Source organism: Tauraco erythrolophus, chromosome 17, assembly GCF_009769465.1.
Source record: "Tauraco erythrolophus isolate bTauEry1 chromosome 17, bTauEry1.pri, whole genome shotgun sequence".
Classification (NCBI taxonomy): Eukaryota; Metazoa; Chordata; class Aves; order Musophagiformes; family Musophagidae; genus Tauraco; species Tauraco erythrolophus.
This window is the reverse complement of record NC_141481.1, coordinates 10033861-10057963: the sequence shown is the minus strand read 5'-3', so window position 1 is coordinate 10057963 and position 24103 is coordinate 10033861. Positions and strand designations below refer to the sequence as shown.

General features: G+C 43.1%; 1 protein-coding gene across 3 annotated transcripts; it reads left to right on the top strand.

The window, feature by feature from the left end:
* Positions 1-3946: 3946 nt before the first annotated feature.
* On the top strand, positions 3947-23335 carry SNX8 (sorting nexin 8). 3 transcript variants are annotated; one of them, XM_086622348.1, is made up of 11 exons: positions 3947-3998; positions 12175-12365; positions 14424-14541; positions 17526-17647; positions 18018-18098; positions 19064-19224; positions 19639-19771; positions 20859-20927; positions 21737-21886; positions 22294-22443; positions 23222-23335. In XM_086622348.1, exons 1-11 carry the CDS (start codon positions 3956-3958, stop codon positions 23333-23335), a joined length of 1332 nt encoding a protein of 443 aa, XP_086478474.1. In that variant the 5' UTR covers positions 3947-3955. The 3 variants fall into 3 exon arrangements, with proteins under 3 accessions (XP_086478474.1, XP_086478476.1, XP_009981195.1); XM_086622350.1 differs by having other exon boundaries at positions 3956-3986; XM_009982893.2 differs by lacking the exon at positions 3947-3998 and adding an exon at positions 5194-5242.
* The last annotated feature ends 768 nt before the right edge of the window (positions 23336-24103 follow it).

Here is a 24103-nt window from a genome sequence, read left to right as displayed (position 1 = left end):
CAGGCCGTCTCCGAGCGCTGCCATAGTTTCTACAAGACCTTTGTGTTTTTTAAGTAACGTTTTCTGTGAGGTAAAAAATGACGCTCGCCATCCCACATCGCCGCTGTGACACTCCAGTTAGCGGGAGGAGCCTTCCAAAGGGGCAGTGAACCTGACTCGACATGGTGATTTCCGTGCGGTGGTGTAGGCAGGTGGGCGAGTTCGCTCTGGTGTTTTTCAGTGCTCTGGAGCGTTACCATGTGTAATGATAACGTCTTAGTGTGACTTAAGCTGGTAAAGTTCTCTAATGCCGGCTGCCAACGTGGCCAACTTTCTCAGAGTGACCTCTCTTCATCGATTAAATCCATTACCTTCTGTCTTGGGCACCTCAAGCTGATAGAGAAATGTATACTGTGCTAATATCTATTCAAAGAGGCAAAGGGAACCTGGAATTTACCTTGGATATCATCTTGAGGTGTTGGTGACAGTTTTAGAGAAGAAAGATCAGAACAGTTCTTGAGGAGTAGTACATCTGTGTTCCATTCCAAGATGAACACTCACATTTCGTGTAGGGTTTTTTGTTCTGTGGTTTTTTTTTTTTTTAGCCCAGCTTTCAAGCAAATCGTCCAAACATACAGAATAAGAATGTCAGCATAAAAAAATTAATGAGGAGAGCAGAACAGGTATTGTACTTGGCATTTAAAATTTAGACCCTGTATTGCAGTATCTTTTATGTTTTGGTAAAATCTTGAGAGAAGATAATTTAAGAAATTAAGCAAAGAAACCCCAGTTTTGTAATTTGTCAGCTAGTCACAAGATGGCATCCTAACTCCATTCAAATTCACTCGATTGAGCCTGTCAATTCCGATTTTACACTATGGCAATGCTTATGAATGGAAATGATGACTGGCACTTTGTGCAGGTTTTTTTTTCCCCTCCTTATGTCGTGGTAGTTGACCAGACTTCAGCTTCCTGGTTTGCAGCAGCATCGACACGCTGAAGTGTACAGAAAACGCTGTTACCTCTCCTGCCATCCCAACCGTGTGTTTTTCCAAACGTGAGGGAGGGCATGCTGCAGTTCAATCTGTAGTCCCAGCTGGGTCTTCAAGATCACACGCCTCTTCCAGGACCATGTCTCTGTCTCACCTGCGTTTTGTCACTTCCACAGTTGCCTGTGTTGTTGGAATGTGCAACTTTTGCATATTACCTTTCTTCCTACCTGCAAGCTAACTACTGCTTCTACAATCGCTTTGGTTAAAGGCCGAATCTCAATGTTGGATCCTCCTTTCCTATCTTTGCATAGTCTGCTATTTGCGCTTTCTCTTACTTTACAGCAACTTTTGATTTATCTTCTCTTCCTTCCTTCCCCCTTTCCTTTTTCCTATTGACATTTCCCTCCAGTCCCTGTGCTGCTATCTCACTGCTGTTCTTTTGTCTTCCAGTCCTTACTCAGCAATCTGAGGGTGAGTGGAACAACTTGGAAAATCAGATATTTTTGGCACTGGCAGCTGGAGGCTGTTCCCGTAAGTATTCCACATGCAGAATTCCTAATCAGTGGGAAATTTGGGGAAAGAAGTCTACCAGGGATGGCTTTTTGTAATACAACTATCAAACCAGCAATACCTCCTAAATTTTACTGAGTGCAAGTGATCTGAGAATAGTGGAGTTGAAAGCACTGATTCCTAAACTGAAATCGGAAAGAGTGAGCAAGCTGTTATGGCCTGTAAGAAATTTTATTGAACACTGACAGGATGTGCACAGAATGACACACCGAAAGGCCAGGGCCTCAGGTGGCCATGTACTTCTGCGTTACATCTGTTACCTGGAGCCTGCTGACACGTGCCCTTTCGTTAGTGATGATAGTTTCTTTATGCTACAGGTTTTCCAGAAGCTTTTGCTGCATTTACAGCAAACATGGAAGTGTTCAGTAACATGTCAAGCACGATCTTTTCGGCCCCGTTAAAAAATTATTTCCGCAATCGAGTAATTTTTCACAGTGTTTGTCTTCGAGACTCCTCTCATGGATTGCAAAAGCAATCTTCAGTTGAGGAGGTCTTATTTATACCAAATAAATAGTTATGCTATTAGCTCAAGTACAAACCAATCAAAAATGTGTAGATAAATGATAACGTGTTGATTCCTCCATTCATTTTCTCAAAAAATGCTATATAGGCGAAAAATTGCGTGGCGCTTAGTTTTCAGAAGCGCTGAGCGTGCAAAATTCTCCGCTCAGCTGCTGTATAAACATGATGTGAAGGGCCTCTCAGCTTAAATAATGCCACGCTTTTTGAAATGTTATTCACAGCTTTAGCCTGCACCCACGCCTGTGGGGATCTCCGCTGGAATAGCACTGAGGGAAGAGGCAGGAGGAGAATCGCTCGAGTCAGGAGTGAGTTTGGAGGGAGAGCGTTACGGTCGTAATTACACCTGAAATAATTCTCACCTGACAATTTCTGGTTTAGTTGTCTGCTCATATAGTGGAGATAATTATCTTCCCATGATCAACAAATATCAGGGACTTTAATTAGTGAATGCATCCAATACTTTGGATATTTAAAACATAAAGCATTATTATGGGTTGGTAGCGTCTTAATCTGGAGGTCCAGAATCTACGCATATTTGTGTGTCTTGCTCGTTTGATGGTGTTTTCAGGAAAACCACTGTACAAAGCATATGTTTTATTTTTCACCAGTGTCAACCATACCATTCTGGACTAAAAAAATACAGCAAGTGGGGAAAAAAAATCACTAGTAAAACGAGAGGCATTCATACTTGAAATTCTTATTTTTAGGCAGTTTTAGAAAGTGTATTTGCATTCCAAATGCTCATATTTCAGTGCTTTCCTGAATCGGTTAATGTAAGTTTCTACCATATTTACCTTTATTAGTGCATTCCTTCTGGTGCACAGCATAAAATGCTACAATGGCTTTTCCTTTGGAAAAACATTAAATATCTTCTTTAACTTATCATCAAGAATGTTTCATAAAAATCCAAATGCACCCAAAGTATCAAAAAACATTGAGTATAGGAAACACCCTGACTGACTAGAGGGCAGCAGAAATTAAACACCATGGGAAAAGGTAACTCAAGGAAAGAAAAGATGCCAAAATTGTCTTGGAGTATCTGATCTGACTTGTAATACAGAGTGCAGCCTCCCTGTCAGTCGCCGCGTGGCTGGAAGGACTGTCTTATTACCGCTACCAGCAAGTTATCTGCTTCTCGAAACACAGGGAAATCTGCCTGAAGTTGACATTCCCAACAACCATCCTTTCCGGATTTCAGAAAAAAAAAAAATTAATTCGATTTTGGAATAAAGCCTGTGTTAAGCCCATGAGCCGATCACTTCTTTTTCAATGCTTTAAGATGTTTGGAAGATTTATTATTAAACTTGAAGTGGTTTAGAAGCGCTTTGAGCAATCCAGTCAACAGCAGGGAGGGCGTATTCCCTCTTGGGGTGTCCGAGCCCCTGTTGGGAGGAAGCTGTCACGTTCCATCAGCCCTGAGCCCCCAGAACTGAAGGGCGTGTTGCCCGGTCAAGGACATGCTCGCGGTGCTGTCACGAGTGATGGTGCTTTGGCACGACACAAGCTCCGGCCTTGCCCTTGCGCTGCAGGAGGAGGCGGCTGGGTTGGGGCATCCCAGTGCTGGCGGGGGTGGCACGACCACCGCTCTGGTGGGCACCGGTGGGGACACGGGCTCCGGGACACGCAGCGGGTGAGGACGCCCGTCACGAGGGCGTGTGGCGGGGTCACCGCTGGAGCCGGCGACGGCCGCCTCATGTCCGCCAGCGCGGAGCGCCCGCTCCAAGTCCTCCCCGAGCCGCGACCGCAAGCGCAGCCGCCGCCGTCCCGCGCCGCCCGCCGCCCCACGCCCCGGCCCCCCGGGAGGCGGCCTCGCTCCGCCCGCGCTGACAGGCGGGCGCTGCGGAGGAAGGGGAGGGCGGCCGGCGGGCCGCGGCCTCACATGACTCGCCGCGATGGACGGCGAGCTGCCCGCAGGCTGCGCGGGCGCCGGCACAGGTACGGGGCGGCGGGTGCTCGCGGGGCGGCAGCGGGCGGTGGGGCAGCGCCGTCGGCTCCCGGGGCGCCGCCGCGGTGCCGCTTCCCTGCCGCTGGCGGCTCGGGGAGGGTGACAGGGCTCCTCGGGGCGGGGTCGGCGCCGCTCCCCTCGCCAAAACCTGGGCTAAAAAGGCGCCGTCTTCTTCTTCTGCCCCCAGCGCGGCGGGTGCCGCGCCGGCCCCGGCCCGCAGCGGGGCTGCCCCGCCGCCAGGCCACGGACGGGCCTCGGCGGTGCCCGGTTCGTGGTGGCGGGGGGTTCCCCTCCCCTCCCCTCGCCGAGGTGGTGCTCTGCCCCGGGTGGTGAATAAGGGCGAGCGTTGGTGGGTTGTGCCGCCGCCGCGGCGGGAAGGCGGGCCCGGGGGCCAGCGGCGGGAGGTCGGCCCGGGGCCGCCGGTCGTGCCCCAGCGCCCGCCGGCTCGGCGGGAGGTCAGCTCCGCCGGGAGCCCGCCTGCCGGGGCGCGGGCCGGAGCTTCTGCTCCCGGGAGCCGTGCGGCGGAGCGCGTGTGCGGTGCTGGAGCGACTATTCCATCTCCGTGTGTGCCCGCCCGCTCCAGCGGGCTCCGCGGCACCTTCAGGGATGCGGGGACGGTTTGTGCAGCGGGTCAGCTGTCGCAGTCGGTCCCGGACGGAGCCCGCGGCTCCTCCGGACCGGCCCGAGCCAACAGCAGATCCAGTGTGAGAAGGAAGGAGCAGCTCCCAGCGCTGGAGTGTTAAAAAGAGCGTGCAGCCGAGGCGGAGATCGGGACGCTCGCAGCCAGAGGTCGCCAGCGCTGGTGGCGAAGTGAGAAACGGGGGGGCTCCTGGGTGAATTAAGAAAATAACATGTGAGGCTCGTAACTGTTAAACTAGGGGGAGACTCTTAGAGGGAAACAGGATCATACAGTTGTCTTAAAGTTCCTAAAGTCTCACACTGGCAATTATGGCTCTGTGCGTAGTATTTTTTTTTTCTCTGTTTGGAAAGAAAAACTAGTAGAGGTTATGAGCGTGTAAGCTTTATGCAGGGAAAAATGGTTTGGCTGGATTACATTCAGGATCCAGTGGGAGTGTGGTTTTGATAGGCCTGTGACACTCCTGATATGGATAATGCTTATAAATAAATTATTTTGGAATATTTCTGTCCAGGACTGGTGTAAGATATTGGGATATTGAACAGCAGCCTTTGTGGAAAAAAATGTCCTACTGTACCAAAGAGAGAGCTTGTTCAGGTATGTCTACTACGGATTTACCATCTGCTTCAGGAGCCTTATAGAGATAATACAGTTGTCTCTTTGAGTGGAGGATTCCTGATCTGATTAACCTCTGCACTGGTGATGATGCTTCTGTAACTGTCTGATCTGCTCAGCCTTGCTTAGAAAACTTGGCTTTCTTTGACAAAGCTTATATTGGGAACACCCAGAGAACGTGTGTAATGGTCTTAGCAAAAGAAAAATAATGCTGTGAAAGTAGGAATGTTTTTATTTCTAGCATCGTGATGCGGGTTGTGTGATCTCGGAAGTTTCACACCCGTATGTAACTTCTTTGGAGATCAACAGCTTGTCAGTGAATATTGTAGGAGGATCTAAGTCTCCTGAGTAATGAGAGTCCTGACAGGGACCGTTCACGTCCACCTCTGACAGCACATGCAAATACTATCTTTTTTATTTTTCAGGGTTAAAAGTACTGTAACACAATCAAGAGAGAAAAGAAAAAGCATAATGTCCAATGCATTAAAGTTAATTTTGCAAAGTCGCTTGTATTGATTTTTTTTTTTTTGGTGTTTTGTTTTGCTCTTACTCCAATTTGAGCTTGTTTTGCAATGATTGCAGGGAACTAATCCAGGTATGTTGGCTGGGAAGCGTGGGGGGTGTCTCCTTTTCTTCTAGTAGTAAATCTTTAACTATGTGTGCAGCCTCTGTTAGGATTTGGTAGGGAGGGCTGTACCGGTTGCAGGCGGTAGATTTTGCGCATAGCCAGTCTGATTTCCCCCACAATCTTCGAGTTTTAGTGGGTTGGTGCAGGTTGATGGAGAGAAATGTATCAGTTACAGACACGTGGAACTGGTACAAAAGGTGAGGAGCTTTGATGATTCCTTTTCAACAGAATTTGAGATGTGAAGGAGTTTGTTCTGACTATAAACTGTGTGGAAGGACCATTGGGAGGCTGCACTGTGTGGAGTGGCATGCCATTTTTTAACGCTTAAATACTAAGATCAAGTTTTTTCCCCAGTGTAATTAAGAGGATAAGAAACGTGCAAGAAAGATGAGAAGGAAAACAAAAAGATAAGCAGTTTCTTCTGATGGGGTTTTCATGACCTGTGTAAGGAAGGATGATTGTGGAAAGTTGGTAGTTTTATAGTTAAGCTAAAATGCCCTTGTAAAAGTTTCCTGGAAAACAGTTGTATGTGGTATTGCATGTTGGGTTACCTTTTTGGGTCTGAATTTGTACACTTCCAACCTGTTAGAACTGGTTGTGCAAAATGATAGTTTAGCAACCTTCCATTGTGAGCTGGGAAACTGCCCTAGTGACGACTTGACTTTTTGTCTCTGTAGTCTTTGGGAGCATTCCTGGATGGACTTTTCTCCCCTTATCCTGTTATGTCTTCAATGTGTGTAGCTTTATCTCACTTTACTGTGTTTGCTACAGCTTGAGACTATGGCTCTGTGGCTGACTTGCACATGGAATGTGTTCCTTGTCTTCCCAGGCTTGGGAAATCACATAATCTCCTGATGATCTAACGGCATAGTTGAAAGAACAGGGCACTGGGCTTAAATTTAGTTCTTTGTTCTGTCACACAGATTTACTGTGTGACATTAGAAGGAGATAACTTGGACCAGTTGGGTTGTTTCGCCTGCTGTAGTATGTGATTGTGTTGTTTTGAGAAGCAGTTCGAGGCCTACAGCTGTAGGGGAATGCAGAAATGCTAGTTGGTTTTTATTTTTATTAAATAAACCTTAGATAACACCACCTGACTATTTTTAAGTTGTGCTATTACTTCTCTGCTTCCTCTTGAAAATCACCAACTGCAAAATAGCAATCTGAAACTTAGTTGGGAAAAACAACCAAAACCCCCCCAAATCCATAACTACCCCTAAGCCCTCAAAAACAAAGGGGAAAAACCAACCCCAGCCCAAAAAACCCAGGCCAGCTAGTGCAAGATGCCTATTTGACATCTGCACTGAGAAAGCTGTGGTGTTTGTTTTTTTTTAAGGAGAAAACCAAAATGTTAGAGGCTGGTTTTCAACATTTAATTTTATGATAGTACGTGTATAATTTTATCTTGTCTTGTTTTGGCATTGGATAGCTTGTATTTACGAGTGACTTGGGAGGGAGAAGAAAGGACACTGTTGTACCATCTCTTAATCAGAAGCTAAATGTGATTACTTGTCCTGTACCTAGTGACAAACATGGACCTCTCTGCCACATCGAACATACTTCTGTGTATCAGTTAGCTTTGTTAGATAAAATAAACCAATTCCTTTGTATTGCTTCTTTCGTAATAAGAATTGCATGGTTTTAAATTCCTGAAAATACTCAAATAAGTTGCATACAGTTGTCTCAAAAATGTGTAGAGCCTTTAATAGGAAGAAAGTTTTGTTTGCCTTTTTTTTTTTTTTTTGGTGGGACTTCTGTTTTTCTTTTCTTGTTTTGAGGGAATTTTAAATTATGTAAGAATTTAAAAAAAAAAAGGCAAGGCAAGGAATCTCTTTGTAGTTGAAATCTACACCAGCTTTTGGAGAGGTTGATGTGGACACTGAATTCTAGAATTACGGAGGAATGTATTTGTCACAATAAGGGGGAAAGGCATTTCCATAATTCCTGAGGCTTTTCATGAGAAGACAGAAAGGAAAGGGAAATGCTGATGAATGGTATTTACATTGCTGCTTTAATATTCCTGGCCCAGGAGTTCGTAGTGGAGTCCTCGTTTTTGCCAGGGAGAAATCTGATGTATCAGTGTACAGAAATAGGCAGTTCTCCTACTCCCCTGCATTTCCTGTGGGTTGGTTCACCTCTGCTCCGCAAGGCGGTGGCCTGTGGTGATGGAGAAGGAATCTTAGCTGTTTTTCCTAAAGGCTTTGCTGCCTTTCCGACTCCTTTCTCCTTCTAGAAAATCTGCCACTAATGTGACAAGTAATTCTATGGCACCTTCTACTTAAGTGTGTCTAATAAATTTAGCTGATTAGCACCCTGGTGTAATTGAGTTGTTAGTAGCAGCCATCTGTAAAGTGGAGATAAACTCTTGGAATTTGGTTGACAGAACTTAAATAGGGAAGAAGGATCTGTATTGTGCTTTACCACCTATGGTTCCAGCCCTCGTGTTGTCCTTCTCTTCTGTATGTGCTTGCTCATATGTAACACCTCTGTGCAGCTAATCAGACACTCAAAATCCTACTTTGGGTTTCATAAATGCGGGATTTTAGAAATTTTGATTGAGGAAACTGATTAACTGTGGAGGGTAGATTGTTCTCCAGTTGTATGAAGGGGAGTAATGAACATCGAGTGCTAACACACACGTGAAATGTGTGGCATAAAGTGGTGAAGCTTTTTATGTCAGTTGTTCTCTGGATAAGTTTCTCAAGTCCTTTCGGTCCAAAGGCTGCCTGACTTGTTACCAAAAAAAAAAATATTATGCAGTGTTTTCATATTTTTTTTTCCTTTACAACCAAACAAATATTGGGCTATGCTTTGAATGCTTCTTTAAACTTTTATTTCTTGTGGTCTTGTCTGCTTGTTTGCATGTGTATACATACGTGTATTTTCTTTTTAACTTTTATGTCAAATTGTTTTCAGCTATACCAGGCCACTTGCTGGTATCTTACTGACAACAGGCTGAGGAACTCTGCTGTAGCAAAAGGCTAGTTTGCACAAAAAGCTGATTTTATTTTGTCTCCTTCCCCATGTTCCAGGGGACCGTTCCATACTTCATTTCTGTATTCACTTACTACTCTGTGTATATAAAGTGTACTAGATAATGATTTGCTGAAACCAAAGGGAATGTTTTCAGAATTAGCTGTTCTCCAGCAGAGAGTACGTGATGGGAAGTGTTAAGTGTCTTGTTACAATGCATGTAAATCTCTTTACTGGTTGAACACAGGAGCTCATACCAATGAGTTCCCACTATTATCCACCATTCCTGGCCAGGGCTCTTCAGGCTGTTCCTGAATTGACTCTTTAGTAAGTAGAATGAAAAATGGGCTGAAGAATAGCTTCAGTATATGTTGCTCTGCAGGGCTAGTGTTAATGCCATGATAAGTGTTTTCTAAAATAAGTTAACGGCTGTTCCAAAGTCATCTTGTTGTGTTCTCAGACCAGTGTTTGAGGGTGTAAATTCACTGTGAGTAGCTGTCGTGTTGATATGGAACACACTGAGATTATTAATTAAACAGTAATTATTCAAACTTGTTTGTATGGTTGTCTGATTTGTATGATTTCACACATTTAGACAAAGTGGAGATTTAAAGAAGCTGCAAAATATTTCAGGAAGAGCCGAGTGTGTGAACTGATGATAAAGAGAAGGTATTTCCTGTAGGTGAATTTTAGAAAGCAAATTTAGAGAATAACGTGATGAAAATTGGAAAAAGTATTAAAAATGAAAAGAGCAACATGACTGAATTGTTAAAGGAATGCTGAGTCTTGCCTAGAGCTCTCTAAGGGGCTTCACCCTGTAGCTGTCTTACAGGATAATGTGCCTTCACATCACTGTAACCAAGCTGAGAGTCCTTCTCATCATCCATCTGGCTGATCATGCTGCAGGTTCCAGGACTTACAGATGAGATGCTGAAAGATTCATGGTTCATCCTCTAAATCTTTTTTCCTGGTGCTGATCTTTTGCCACTTGCAGTTTCAGTAGTTTACCAGACAGTGCTGACCCCTGGTTTAGGGAACAGTTTGTGCCATGAAAGCTCCGCTTTGTCGATTGACCGGCAGAAAGATAGAAACTAGGAGAGTGGATCGATAGGTGGGAGTGTTAGCACAGATTGGCACTGCTCTCGGTGAAATAGGTGGGTTGCATTTGGCTAGCCCCTCCTTGGGAGGCCAGCTTGCCATGACTGCCTCTGCAACGTGAGCATCACAGGGAACTGTGGGATTCTGTGTGAGCGTGAGTGTGCACTGGAGGAGTAACAAAATCGCCTGTGTCATGTTGTATTTCACTGATGTGTCTTGAGCAATTAAACTCAAGAATTACAAGCGTGTGCACCCAGAGAACTGCTGCTCTGGAGAGCAAGGCTGTCTTGTGCTTTCCATGGTTCTTTTTGTGTGTCATTTCGAGGCTTCCTCTTGACAGTGTGGTTTATTATACCTTCTACCTCATGAAAGGTCAGTTGGGCAAGGATTTTTCTACGATAGAAAATCTTTTTCCTTACTCCCTGTGTTCTGAGTTTCCTATTTTCCTTCTCAGTTCAGCATCTGAGAAGTGGATGTACAGATATGTTATCACTTTATCCAGCAGTATCCCATGTCAACATTGAATTAGCTTGCTTGATCTTACCACAGATTTCTGGCAGGTAACTGGAACTTTTCATAAGCTGCTACGTAGGTGGGGTTAGTAGGTAATACATTAGTCTATTAAAGCAGAGGTGTTAAGACTTGCTTCTCTGAGTCACATTAGCAGGAATCTGAAGCCTGATGAGACATGTGGGATAAGGTCGTTTGTCCTGGATTTGGTTTGGTTTCCTTAAGTCATTTTATGGAACAATGAAGTGCGTGTTCTGGAGCTGTCTATCTGAGGAATCGGAGATTACCTAGCTTCCCCATTTATCAAGGCCTAGAGCACATCAAGGAACAGGTGGGAAATCCTTATCAGGAGGAGATCAGGGCTTTCAAGTTAAGGATATGAGTTCTTATCTTCCCTGAGTTAATTTCTTACACAGTTACCAACTTTTTGAACTACGTATTAAAGCCTACAGAAATGGTTCTTGCTTCCATGGTGTTACTGTCTTTTTGTGTTCTCAAAATTTTAGATATGTTTAAGAAGGGGTGTAACTTCCACACGATGGCAAGGAAGGGATGATTAATACTGCCCAGCTTTTCTAGGTAACTTCTCATCAATGGATTTGACTTGCTTTGTAAAAGAGCTTGCTCCCAGTATCCCTCTTAAACAGACATACACAGAGAGGAAGCAACCCATCTGTTCCAGGCTGGATAACAGAACTCAGGTATGGGTTGAATAGATTCCAGGGTTATGTCCACATTTTTCACATGGTTTCTTATGTGCGAAATGGGTAGAAAAAAAGAATTGAAAGTTTACAGTCACGTAATATTTGTAGTTATGAAGTTGAGATAATGGGCTGCAGTCAATCATCCGATAAGAGTGCACTCTGAATCATCATCTTTGCCCCTTCTTTGATGTAATTTGTCCTCCAGGGCCATATCTTAAGCCCCATCTTTTTTCACTTTTGCATCTGGCTGAGAAGCAGTTAGAATCTTTCTGTCCAAAGCTGTCCAGCTGTGGCTGAATTCACTGTAAAAAGATGTTTGTTTTTTAGCTGCAAGCAGTGGAATAGGTATATTTGAAAGATTTTGCCAGAGCTTGCTGTGATTGAGGATTTGTCGGGTTGCTAGCCCTTGTTAGGAACCTTTTTCCCCTGCTCTTGAACTTAAGCATATTGACATAGTAAATTATTGTAGTTCATGCCTGCTTTATCATACTGTCCTAGAATTTAATAAACTTCTGTCAAATGAAGTGTCTGCTTCCTTAGTAATGACATGTCAAATTAATGTATTAAATTTCTGCAGTGCAGTAAAATAACACATTTTCTTTCCTTCCATGAGTTGTTCTAGGCAGGATCCAAAAGTGCTGAGCTAGGGTTTTGTTCATTTTGGCAGATCCTGCTGTGGTGGGAGCTGGACAGACAGGAAATGCAGGCCTCTTAGCTGATTCACAGAACAAATCTGGCCTGTGATTCTTCTTTTGCTTAGTAGAGATGTCTTTCTGACTCGGTGTAATTGGTGGTGCTCCTGGGTGTTGTGAAAAGGGAGGTACCAGTGTCTTGAACGTGTGCGAAGTAGCATAGCCTCGTAGGGGAGTGGCTTGACTGTTGTTCTGGTTGTGTTGCACCACTGTGGGAAGACTGAGCAAGGGAATAGAATATTTTAAGGCTACTTCTTTCACTTTGTCTTACTAGGTCTACTGGACTGTTTTTCCCTTTTTGTCTTCTAGATTTGGCAAAGCCTCCAGTAAATGAACCAAGGGAACCGGAACAGTTTCTAATGCAGGCACCCCAGGGAAATCCACTGCTGCTTTCCCACACCCTACAAGAGCTATTGAGCAAGGATAGTGTGCAGGTGGAGCTTATACCTGAGAAGAAGGGCCTTTTTCTGAAACATGTGGAATACGAGGTTTCCAGCAAGGTAATGTGAACGAGTATTGGTTTTAATGAGAATGTAGCTCCTTAAGAACGTCTGTGCAGTTGCTGTTGGCAAAGTCTTGTCGAATTTGATAGATGTGTTGGGTGATGCTCTTTTTGAGTAGTCCAATTTTATGGGCTTACCTTGAATGCAGTAGCACTATGCTTTCTTGACCTGGGCCTCTGCAGTATAGAGCATCATCTGACTGAGGTCTGAGGGATGATCTGCTTGTTTGAAACCTGAGCTCTGTACAAAAGCAGATGTGTAACGTTGAAAATGGAATGTTTTTGTAATGGATTGGTATAGTCAACTGTTTCGAGCTAGCGAAGAAATCGTATTAGTAGTGCTAAACTGAAATCCTTTATAAACAGAAAAGGTAATGTAAATCCTTCTGTGGAGTCTAGGCTGCTTCCAGTTTACTTGCCCCAATCCTAACCTGTAGGTTCCTCTCTTGGTGTAAGAGAAGATTGAAGATGATGTATCTTTTCCTATTTATAGAGTGGCCAGTGAAATAGCTCTGCAGTAGCTTCTGTGTGTTTTTTTCAAGAAGGAAATATGTCCCTTTCAAAGTAGACCATAAGCAATTTACATCTCCCAGAACACCAAAAGATCAGTTATTGAGCAACGCTCAAACTGTTGTAGTTGCTTTTGTGCGTTTTCAGAGCCATATTTGGATCATTTGTCTGTAGTGACGTTTGGGGCTTTAGGTGTTTCAGATTGACGTCCATAAGTTTGCCAAACACTGTTGTGGGGGGCAAAGGGCAGACGCAGGGAAAGCTTCTGTGGGTTTTCTAGGACTCAGTGTTTATTTTTGCCTCTGATTTCAGGGCACAGGACTCGGTGACCCTGGTGGTCTCTTTAGGGTTTGGATTTAGGAACTCGCTGCCAACTCTGTTCAGTTGCTGTCATCTCTTCTACGATTGTAGGTGTAGAATGATACTTCCTCAAAAAGAAGCATAGCTTGCTGTGAGCTTCAGCTGAGATCTGCAACACAGATCAACATCAGATTCCGAAGCAGACAGAGGGAGGCCCTAGGGGCTGTGTCACTGTGTTCCAGTTATAAGCCTCCTTGCTTTGTTTTTGAAAACACATAGTGCTGCAATAAGTGGTGGATGATGTGCAGTGCAAACGTAGTGAAAATGGGTATATTCTTTCTTCTTTATAATGAGTATATTGTAGTCTTTCTTATTAACTGCTTCAGTAGTTGAATCTGTAGGAATAGTGTGGTGGGATTGTGGGAGTTTTATTTATTTATTATTTTTAAAAGATTTCTGCTTCCTAAGTGTTGTTCTAGCTGCTACTTAACTCCTTTTGGAATGAAAAAACAGTTTCTTTGGCCTCTTCTGCATATTGATCTAAGAAATGCAGAGTGAAGGACTAAGGTTTTAAAGGAATTTTCCATCTTTGTTTATAGATCTAACATCAGTGAGAGGGCTCTCTTTCTCTTGTGAGGTTCACTTAAAACACCTGTCATTTGGGCTAATACTTAACGTGATCTAAGACTGTTTTGCCATCTCTGGATTTGAAACTGATTTAGAGGAAGTTCCTAAGAGCTAGAGCTCAGGGACTTGCAGTGCTTCAAGAAAAGAGCTCTCTAGAGCACTTTATAAGAGTGTCGGCACTATTTTTAAATGTTCTGTGTGATTTGGAAAACCGAAGAGTTCGAAGGAGTAATGATACAGAACCACAACAGATTTAGGGATATCTGTAATTTCTTGGGAAACGTCTTCCTCTCCGTTTTGTCGTCTCTTTCATCTTGTGTGTGAATGAAATCTGACTTACGTTTTTAACTGAAAATCCTATTCTCAAAAGGAGTGTAGTTAGAAGAATGCCATCTCTACTCATAATTGAAAGATGACTACCTTCAGAGTCTTTTCTCCCTCCTTCCCACCGCAAGGCCTCTAAAGATAAGAAATAAGTCATTTCCACAGTCTCTGGGTGTGATTTCTTTCTCTTCTTCCTTTTCTTTTTAGTGCAGCCAATAGCAAAAAAAAAATTTACTGAAATGCTGCTGATTGTCCTGTGTATTGATTTGTTTCCTCCCTCCTTCCTTTATTGCAGAGATTCAAATGCTCAGTCTATAGGCGATATAATGATTTCGTGGTGTTCCATGAGGTGCTGCTTCAGAAGTTCCCCTATCGTATGGTGCCAGCACTTCCACCGAAGAGGATGCTGGGAGGTAAACCTGGGTCTGTCTTTTGACTGGGGGGGTTGTGGTGGAAGCATGATCGAGATGAGACTGAAAATAAATGTTTAAAAATGGAAAATCTTTGCTTGTGCTTGGCTCAGAAAACAACTCTGAGGCTATAATACACAACTGGGAGGTGTGACTTACTGCCATCCTAGAAATACTCTATATGGGAGGTATTAACGTACAATTTCAGTATGGTTGTTTTTTTTTTTTTCCCATGGAAGTTTGGTATCTAACGACTTTTCTGGTAAGATTTGAGGTGTAATTCTACACACAAGCACGGCAGAGTTACGGCTGTTGTTTTTTAGGAAAATAGGTTATGATGATCAGCGCTGTGGTGCTGTCAATGCAGAATTGCCACCATGCTGTTGAACAGCTGCAGCACGTATTGTAGTGAGTTGTTTTGTGAAGTGTTCAGAATAGAGAAGACTTGTGGAAATCTCATTGTTTTTCTATAGCAAGAGAAGAGTAAAGATTAAAAAAATAAATCTGTGTTAAAAGGCTTAAAACTGCAGAGGAGCTGATTGCATAAAACCAACAGAATTGCTTCTCTAGTGCGACCATACTTGATCCTGTTGAGTTAGTGTAGGGTCCTGACCTCCTACGCACCTAAAAGGAAACTGGCAAACACAGTGGTGTTAAGTGAGCGGCTTCAGCACTGTGTATTAAGGTGTTACCTTGCACAGGAGCCTTATGATGCAGGCAACGATAATTACACTTTCTCATTTATGTTCAAAAAGGTGTCTTTCTGGCTACTTTAACTGCCTTAAAGTAGCTATTGCCCTTTTTTCTCCTGTTCTAAAAAGGAGCTAAAAAGAATAACCAGAAGCCAAAAACAGAGGCCAGAATCAGTCAGTTAGTTCAAGTACATTTTAGCTATTAGAATAGAAACCAGTGAAGTATCCCGAGAGTGAAAGCATATCAAAGGTCCTTCAGGTACATTTTTTCTCTAATCTGAAATACTGGTGCTGGTTTTAAACTTTTATTATTTCAAACACTACATAACTGTATAAAATGCTTTCTTGTTTTCTGCTTTATCTGCAAAAGAACAAGCTTTTCACTCTCTTGTCTCCTGCCCATGCTGCTAAGCTCAACATGTTTCCATAAATAATTGATTTCAGTCAAGGAGTCCATGCTACAGTAAAGAGGAACTGGTAAACAGTGAGCAGAGCGAGGTGTATAATGAACTGAAACAAAGCAAAATAATAGTGCTGAAAAGCTTCAATGGTCATATATTCTTTCAATGGAATGTAAATTGTGAAGACCTTTCTTTTGAGGTTGTGAAAACACGTCTGTTGAATTTGACCTGATTCAGTATTCTCAGCCAGAATTTCCAGAATTTCCACTTCATGCAACAGCTGTGAGCAGAGTGACCTTCTCTGATTAATCTCCATGGAGAGAGGATGCTTGAAAGAAGCTACAAATATGTATAATTTGCCAGTCACTATAATTTCCTTGCATCGCTGATGTGTTGATATTTCTGTGTTTACCGATGCATTTCTTTTCACAGATATTGTATGTTTAAGAAAAAACTGATAGGGTTAGTTCCCAAACTGTAGTAGGAGTACAGTCCTAATACAGTCCAAAACTGTTAAGACAGAGAGTGATGATTGTCCTTAGTCCAGCGACTGCATATAGAAAAGCTGTGTAAGCAACTCTTAATAGAAACTACAAACAGGAAAAAGGAAATGGAATGAGTGGTTCTTGTTTCTGGGTAGGTTAATGGACTGACAAATGGAATTTGCAGGACGCAGGATTTGATAGTGCTAGTATAGATGTGTGACTCTTGCAACCTCCTTTGTCCCAGAGCCAGGTGGGCGAAGCTGTGTGCTTTTCATACTCTGTGTACTCAGCTACTAAGTTACACTCTTATTTTCATGGTGGTCTACTGTCATCCGTCTGTCAGATGAAGAGGATTGATAGTCTGCTCTGCTCGTTTTGGAGGGTAGCAGCAAACGGAGGCCGATCACGTAGGAAGTGTGTAGATGACTTCAGAAATGTCCTTATACACTAAAATATGAACAAAGCAAAATCAAGATCTGCAACGCTAGAACAGAAAAATCATTTGATGTGCCATACTGTACGAAGGATCATTATAGAGAGTCCATGGAGCCAGCAAACTCCTGATTTAAAATTGAGGCAAAAGAATAACACCTTTTCATGATACGAGAGTGTAGTCATGGATAAGAGCATTCCTTTAATTCTGTTCTGCACTGCTTTCTTTTCCTTCAAACTTATTTTAGTTTAATTTTCCATCTTACCTGAAAAACTCCAGGATTTTTTTATTTACTGCTTTACCAGTATTATTGCCAGATTTTTGCCAGTATTATTGCCAGATTGAAACTCTTCCTGTTTCAGGAGGATGAGCGGGCCTGTTTTAGGTAAGGACTAGTAAGGACTCTGGGTGTATGTCCTGCAGATTGCTGTGCAGGTCTTCCAAAGTATGTTCTGACCTCTTGCATGGAAAAGACGGGCACTGATCTTGAGCAAACAACTGAAAAAACCCAACCCTCTTATTCTGGCAAGAAGCATTGTGTTGTGCATTTCCCAGGAGTCCCAAACAGACCGAGATTCCCTTTGGGGACCAGCTATGGCGTTGGTTCAGAAGACTACAAATCTTTGTATGCCCACAGTTTGTAAGTGGAGGCTTCCGGCCTTAGGCTTGGTTGTTTGTCCTGCGTATCTGACCCACCCTATGAAAATAACGTAGATAATAAACAAACACACGTAGATATATATGCTGGATTTCAGTAAGATGTAAAGAACCACTTGAAGGAATATTTGTTCTGGTTGTCATTCCAAAAGGTGTGTTTTAGGGAGCAGACTGATTACAGGTAATCATTCTTTGGTTTTGTTGCAGTGCTTTAGCAAGGGTTATAAGTACAAAGGAATTATTGGGCTGAGTGCTTTCATTTTTCTGAGCAGCTGTAATATGTGGTGCATTAATTGAAATTTAATTTTTCTTCCTGTAGCTGATCGAGAATTCATAGAATCTAGGAGGAGAGCACTGAAGCGTTTTATAAACCTGGTGGCTCGACATCCTCCTTTCTCAGAAGATGTGCTCTTGAAACTCTTTCTGTCGTTCAGTGGCTCAGTGAGTACTTGTTAGCAATAGTCTTGAGTGTGCATATCTTCCTGTAACTGCTTTGCTGGGCACAGAGTTCAGAATTGCTTTTGACCTGCACATTGTTGCTCCCCGCGATGAGGAGAATTTTCTCTCAATAAGTATTTCTACAGCTGGAAAGCAGAAGGTAATTTCACTCAATGCTAGTAGTGTAGTATTTTGAAAACGGGAACTGTTCTAAGGGGAATATGAATTATACTTCTCCTTAAATTAAACCTAACCTGGGTAAAGCTATATCTGCTAAATTGTGCCTTACTATTGCAATGTGTCTGAGAAATGTGTGAACTGCCTGTGCGTTACTTAGTTCTTTCATGCTCATTTGATTCTGTCTCTTCTCCAGGATGTACAGAATAAGCTAAGAGAGCTGGTCCAGGGAGTAGGAGATGAATTTATGACCTGCAGATTAGCTACCCAGGCCAAGGTATGTATTTGAGTTTCTTGCAACATATTATTCTGGTTTAAATGGCTCTCTCCTCCAAGTGGATCAGTTATGGCATTCGTTGAGTGATGGAGACCTTAGGTAGGAGAAAGTTCATGGTGGTTTCCAAAGTTTGAAGGACTTTTAAACTTGTCATTTTATGGAAAAGATCAAATAAATATTTGACTCTTAAGGCCTCGATATTTCTATCTAAGTGCTGGTTCATGCCTATTATAAAGATTAAACAGTGAATCCTGCTCAGAACATATTTCTGAATTATTCCTTGTACTTGCACAATGAATAAATGTACATACTGCACAATTAAAAAGCTAATATCTAGATTGATGTCTTCCTCATGTGTTCATGCCCTCATTCTGTTGTTTCCTCTCTGTGGGAGAGTAATTTGGACTGTTATAGAGAAGTTAGTTGTAAGTTCTCCATATATCTGTTTATCCCAGTGATTAGTGCTATGGCAGGTTTTAAATATACATTTGCTCTGTTCATTGAGCAATTTTAAAGCAGGTGGTTGTTCAAGTTCCTGCAACGTTAGCAGAAGGTGTTGCAACTGGAGCTTAATTCAAGCTTTTACTGGTGATACAGAGGTCAAAAAGAGCTGAACTTTCAGTACATGCTTGACTTTGCCAGCCTGGCAGTTACTAGTAGCTTCAGATCAGAACCTGTGAGCTTGAAACCTCACAAACCCTATTTTAACTGCATAGTAGAATGGCAGATTTTGCCAACTCTGTCTACACCTGGTATTTGAACCTCTCTCTGCCTCTGAAAATTAGTGGTATTTCTACGACGTCTGACTCTGGCACCTAAATTGTGAAGCTAATCTCTTCAGGGTGGTTGTAGCATGGCGCGAGAGAGCGAGCACCAGAGGGACTGACTGCACGATGTGCCCACAATTAACGTACGCGAATGTGCCTCCGATTTGTCCACTGGTCATTTCTTTTGCACTTCCTCAGGACTTCCTTCCAGCTGACATACAGGCCCAGTTTGCTGCCAGCAGGGAGCTCATCAGAAATATTTATAATAGCTTTTATAAGCTTCGGGACCGTGCAGAGAGGATAGCTTCTCGAGCCATTGATAATGCCTCAGATCTTCTCATATTTGGAAAGGAGCTAAGGTAGGTTGGCAGGAAGAGAATTTGCTAATGTGAATGTTTCCACTGTTGTTTCAGAAATCTAGACTGTTCTAAGGTTTACCTAAAAAATGGTCTGGTAAGAATGGGTATTTCAGTGCATGCTCTAGGCCATGATAAAATTTTTCCTGCTATAAGAGAGGGAAATGCATGCTTTTCACTGAAGTTGCATTCCATAGAGCAAGAGAAAAAAAATACAAATACCTTGACATTCAGGTACTGGTTCTATTGCCTCTTCCCCCAGTACATACACAGCTCTGCATTTGTGATTGTCCAGTAGTAGCTCAGCACGGCGAGCTATTTAGACAGATTTGAAACTCTGAAGTGCCCTCTGCAAATAACTGTATCTACTTAGTGGAATTTGTCTCCTAGATTTGAATACTACTTATCTCCTCCTAGTGCTTTGGGCTCAGACACTACACCACTTCCTTCCTGGGCTGCTTTGAATAATAGCACATGGGGGACTCTGAAACAAGCCTTGAAAGGTCTGTCTGTTGAATTTGCACTGCTGGCAGATAAGGCAGTGCAGCAGGTGAGTTCGTTTTTTTTGCTCTGTAAAATGAAGAAGGTGCGTTGCTCCCTTAGATTTCATCTTGAATCATGAGCTCTGTGGACATAGGCACTTAAAGAGTTAAGAGGGAGATTGTTGTCCAGACTCACATCCTCAACCACCAGCCTGCTTATTCGAGCTTGAATGAAAAACTTGGACTATGTTTAAATTGGGAAAAAAAATATAATGGGCAAAGGAAAGGAGGGAAATGCCTGCTTTCTTTTTTCATTTCAAATGGTTGTTGGACAAGTTAAGTTGTACTGCTGTGCTGAACTGTCTGAAGGTCATGTGTTCTGTCTTATTAATCTGCTGCAGAGAATCCAAAAGAACTTATTTTTGAATCAAGTTTTGACACTCGTGTGCTTAAACCTTACATGAGAATCATTCAGACAGAAGTGTCATATTCCTGTGTAAGTGTGCAGTGTGATGATAATGACTGTTAAAATTATGTGAGAACATGACTATCTGGGAAGGAAAAGTAATGGTTTTGTCTTTGCTCCTCTTCATCTCATTGTGTTAAAATACTCAGCATGCTTGTATAGATCACTCAGACCAGGTCTTTTTCTCCAGAGTTTATGCTCCAGAGAGCTCTATTGATACAGGAAGAAAAGACTGTATTTAGTAAAATAATAAGTAGTGAAATTTGGCTTGGTGTCTCATCTCTGCCTTCTGATGCATGAACTATTGTGGGGAACATGCAGGTATTTATAGCTTTAATGGCTTAGTTTTTCTGTGTAAGAAGGAAAGATGAAAGATTGGTGGAATCTGCAAGAGCAAGAAATTCCAGGCAGAGAGAGCTGAAAGGACTGACACGAAGGACTGAAACCAACTCCTCTTGTTATAACGATCAGTCTGTTGGAAAAGCTGTTCCTGCTCCAGTCAGAATTTTGTTCTGCATACTGAAGACTAAACACTCCTGTGCCATTGGAAAGATTTTTGATGCAGTTGTGTAAGCGCTGATATGCCCTGGAGATTACAGTGGGGGGCCTGCATGGTGTAAGGATGTGAAGAACTGTGATGGCAGTTCTTGCCAGGCTTACATAAAATGTACTTTTTCCTTGTTTTCTAGGGTAAACAGGAAGAGAATGATGTGGTGGAGAAGCTGAACCTTTTCCTGGATTTACTCCAGTCCTATAAAGTGAGCTCTGCTGTTCTTCTGCCAGTGACAAAGTTGTTTAGAGCAAGCCTTGTGCTCTTTAGAGGGTGTAACGCCAACTGGATGGAAAACTGTCTGGGAGGCCAGTTCAGAGGCAAACTGGGCATCTGGCAGAGGGAGGGGAGTGGCTGTTGGCCGTAGCTAGCTCTGTAACCTTACTGATCAGCTCATCTTGTGAAGAGAATTTGCCAAACAGCAAACCCTGCAAGGAATTCGAAAATACGATTGCTCAAACTATATGAATCAGCCAACTTTTTTTCCAGATTTGGCTGCTTTTGAGTCAAAGCAGTGAATTACATGGCTACTGGTTTGTTTGTGCAGATATGAGTTCAGTTACAAATGGAATAATTTTTGTTAATGCTAATCTTTTGGTCAAAGGCACTTTTTTTTTAGAAGCACCTACTGAAACTGTATGTGGCAGCCTCTCCTGACATTCCCAGGCCTGGATGGAAATAGAAGGACACTGCCACGCTGTTAACGTAGTTAATTGCCAGCACTTAATATTAGGAAGGACACAAAAGATAAGAGGCCTGATAAGATCCAAAACGTTGGCAGAAGTGGTGCTCCAGATTGCCACTTAAGCTCACTGGTCTGGGTTCAAGCAGTTTTGTTCCTTGAATTCTTAGCTGCCAGCATTTTTTTGACCCTCTTGAGAACAAAGACAGAAAGATCCGCAGCATAGAAATTACATAAGGTGTGACCCATGTGTTTGTGTTCCTGATGTACTTGGCTTGCATGTTTGCTGTCTCTTAGCTTCCACTGAGTACCTGTTTTTTCCTTTTCCCATAAAGGACCTGTGTGAAAGACATGAGAAGGGGGTATTGCACAAGCACCAGCGAGCATTGCATAAGTACAGCATGATGAAGAGGCAGATGATGAGTGCCACTGTGCAGAACAAAGAACCAGAATCAGTGGAGCAATTGGAGTCTCGAATTGTGGAGGTAAGGCAGATGCCTGGGAGAGCAAAGGGTGGTACTGGACTCCTGTAATGGTGCCGCTATGTAGCTCAGTTATATTTGCAGAAAGCCATTAGAGGGAAAGGGTAACCTGTGCTTTGGGTAATTTGAGCTACCTGCTGTGCTACGAGGAAAACCCGTTTGTTTTCCTCGGCACTTATTAGTGGCTCTTTGGCAACATGTTATTTGCCGGAGCTGTGGAAAGCAACGGTCCGTGTGATGGAAAGTGCAGTTGCTGTCGTATCAAATGGGTCCAGGAACTGCCTTTTGACGTTTTCAGTATGTCTTTGTATTGCTACTATGGTGAGGAATGCTGTTTTCTCCTGCTGCAAGTGAACGTCCTTGGCACCTTATTCCCAGCAATATATTTCACTGAGTTCCTCTTCTTTCAGCAAGAAAACGCTATCCTAACCATGGAGCTGCGGAATTACTTCTCTCTCTATTGCCTGCATCAGGAGACACAGCTTATCCACATCTATCTGCCTCTCACGTCTCACATTTTGGGGGCTTTTGTCAACTCCCAGATCCAGGGTCACAAAGAGGTGAGTTCTTCTGAACTGTATTCTTTTTCCCAAAATATGAATGAGAATTTGAATGTATTTGTTTTCACTCGTGGGCCTTCCTCCTCTAACCATCCGTCCAGCTGGCTCTTTCATAACTTCCTAAGAAGTCACCTAAGGTCTTTCGAGTTTCAGGTGAGGATCAAGGCTGGCCTCTGACCCCTCTGCAAGACTATCTTCTTGCAGCAAGTTGCTGTGTTTTTCTTTTTTTTTTTTTTTCCTTTTTCTCTTGTCTGCAGATGGCCTTTATCCTACAGATAGTTGAAGACGACCCAACCATTAAATAACTACATATTCTGTATTTAATGATGTGTGTTTGCTAGATGAATCTGTTTTTTTTTTTCCGTTGTGCTACACAGAAATCATATGACAAGGAACAACTTCCTTGATTTTGCTCTAAATCCAAGAGCTCCCATTTGTTAACCCCTAAATGTGACCTTCAGCATTACCCATGTACAGACTTTCGTGCATTCATTATATTAGGAGAGTCTCTCCTCCTTCAGCTGCCTTCCTTCCCTGCAGTGAAGGAATTTGACCAAGGTGTGGGAAAGCTCCCTTCCCTGCATGCTCAGTAAAATCCTCAGCTGCATTATAGCACCAGTCTAAAATGGACAATCTGTGTCCACTGGACTTCCCCAAAGTACTTCAGCAAATTTGTGTTGTGCTTTTGGGTACTCTGAAACTGCTGCTAAAATACAGTGCAGTGAGTTGATTACCTGTCATGTTGTCACGTCTGTTTTCTCTCCTTTTCCACTCACAGATGAGTAAAGTTTGGAATGAATTGAAGCCCAAGTTGAGCTGCCTCTTCGTGGGATCTAGCAATATGCCAACTCCACCATTGTCACCTCCAGAGGGAAACTTCTTCTCCAGTTAATGCTCTGAGCATCTAGCATGGAGCAAGAAGTGCAATCAACGAAGGGGTGGGACCTCTACCTCCAGATGTTAGAATGAGTCCTCCAAACAGCTATTGTATTTTTTTTTATTATTTTTTTTTAATACTGCTGCTTTGAGCTGCTCTCTGATTTAGACAGACTGGATGTGGGACAGAACATATGGATATAAGGACAATCTCTTAATTTTTAAATGCTCTGGGGCAGAACTGATGATCATTATCCTGCAGACACTCTTCATGGGGTCAGGACGTGATGTGGTGCAGTGAGTGCTGCAGTGTTGTTGCTGATGCCTTTGCATCCGGTAACGTTAATCTGCACACACACTGACACATCTCTGTGCATCTCTGAAGTGCTGAGATGAACAAGATATCTAAAGCCTTTGCTTGTTCTAGGGATGGATTGCCTTTTGAGCTTGGAAGGGCCTGTGGTACAGGCAAAGGAAAGCTGAAAGCCATCCCCCATCCCATTGATAGGTGTCTGGATTTGATTTCTTACTGCCGGATCTTAGCACGTAGTACGTGACTGAAGTGGTGGGATTCGCGGACCCGGCTGGGCAGGGGGCAGTGCTGCTGTGTGGCAGGAGTTTTCCCAGGGAGTCCAGGCAGACTGTGTCGTCAGTCGGTGTCAGCTGAGGGTTGCAGGGCAGCCTGGGGACTTGCTCGTATTTTTCATTTTGGGGCCAAAGACAGCTGGGTTCAGGAACTCAGAGGCGTTTGCCTGACATAAATGAGAAAATAATTGAATAAAAC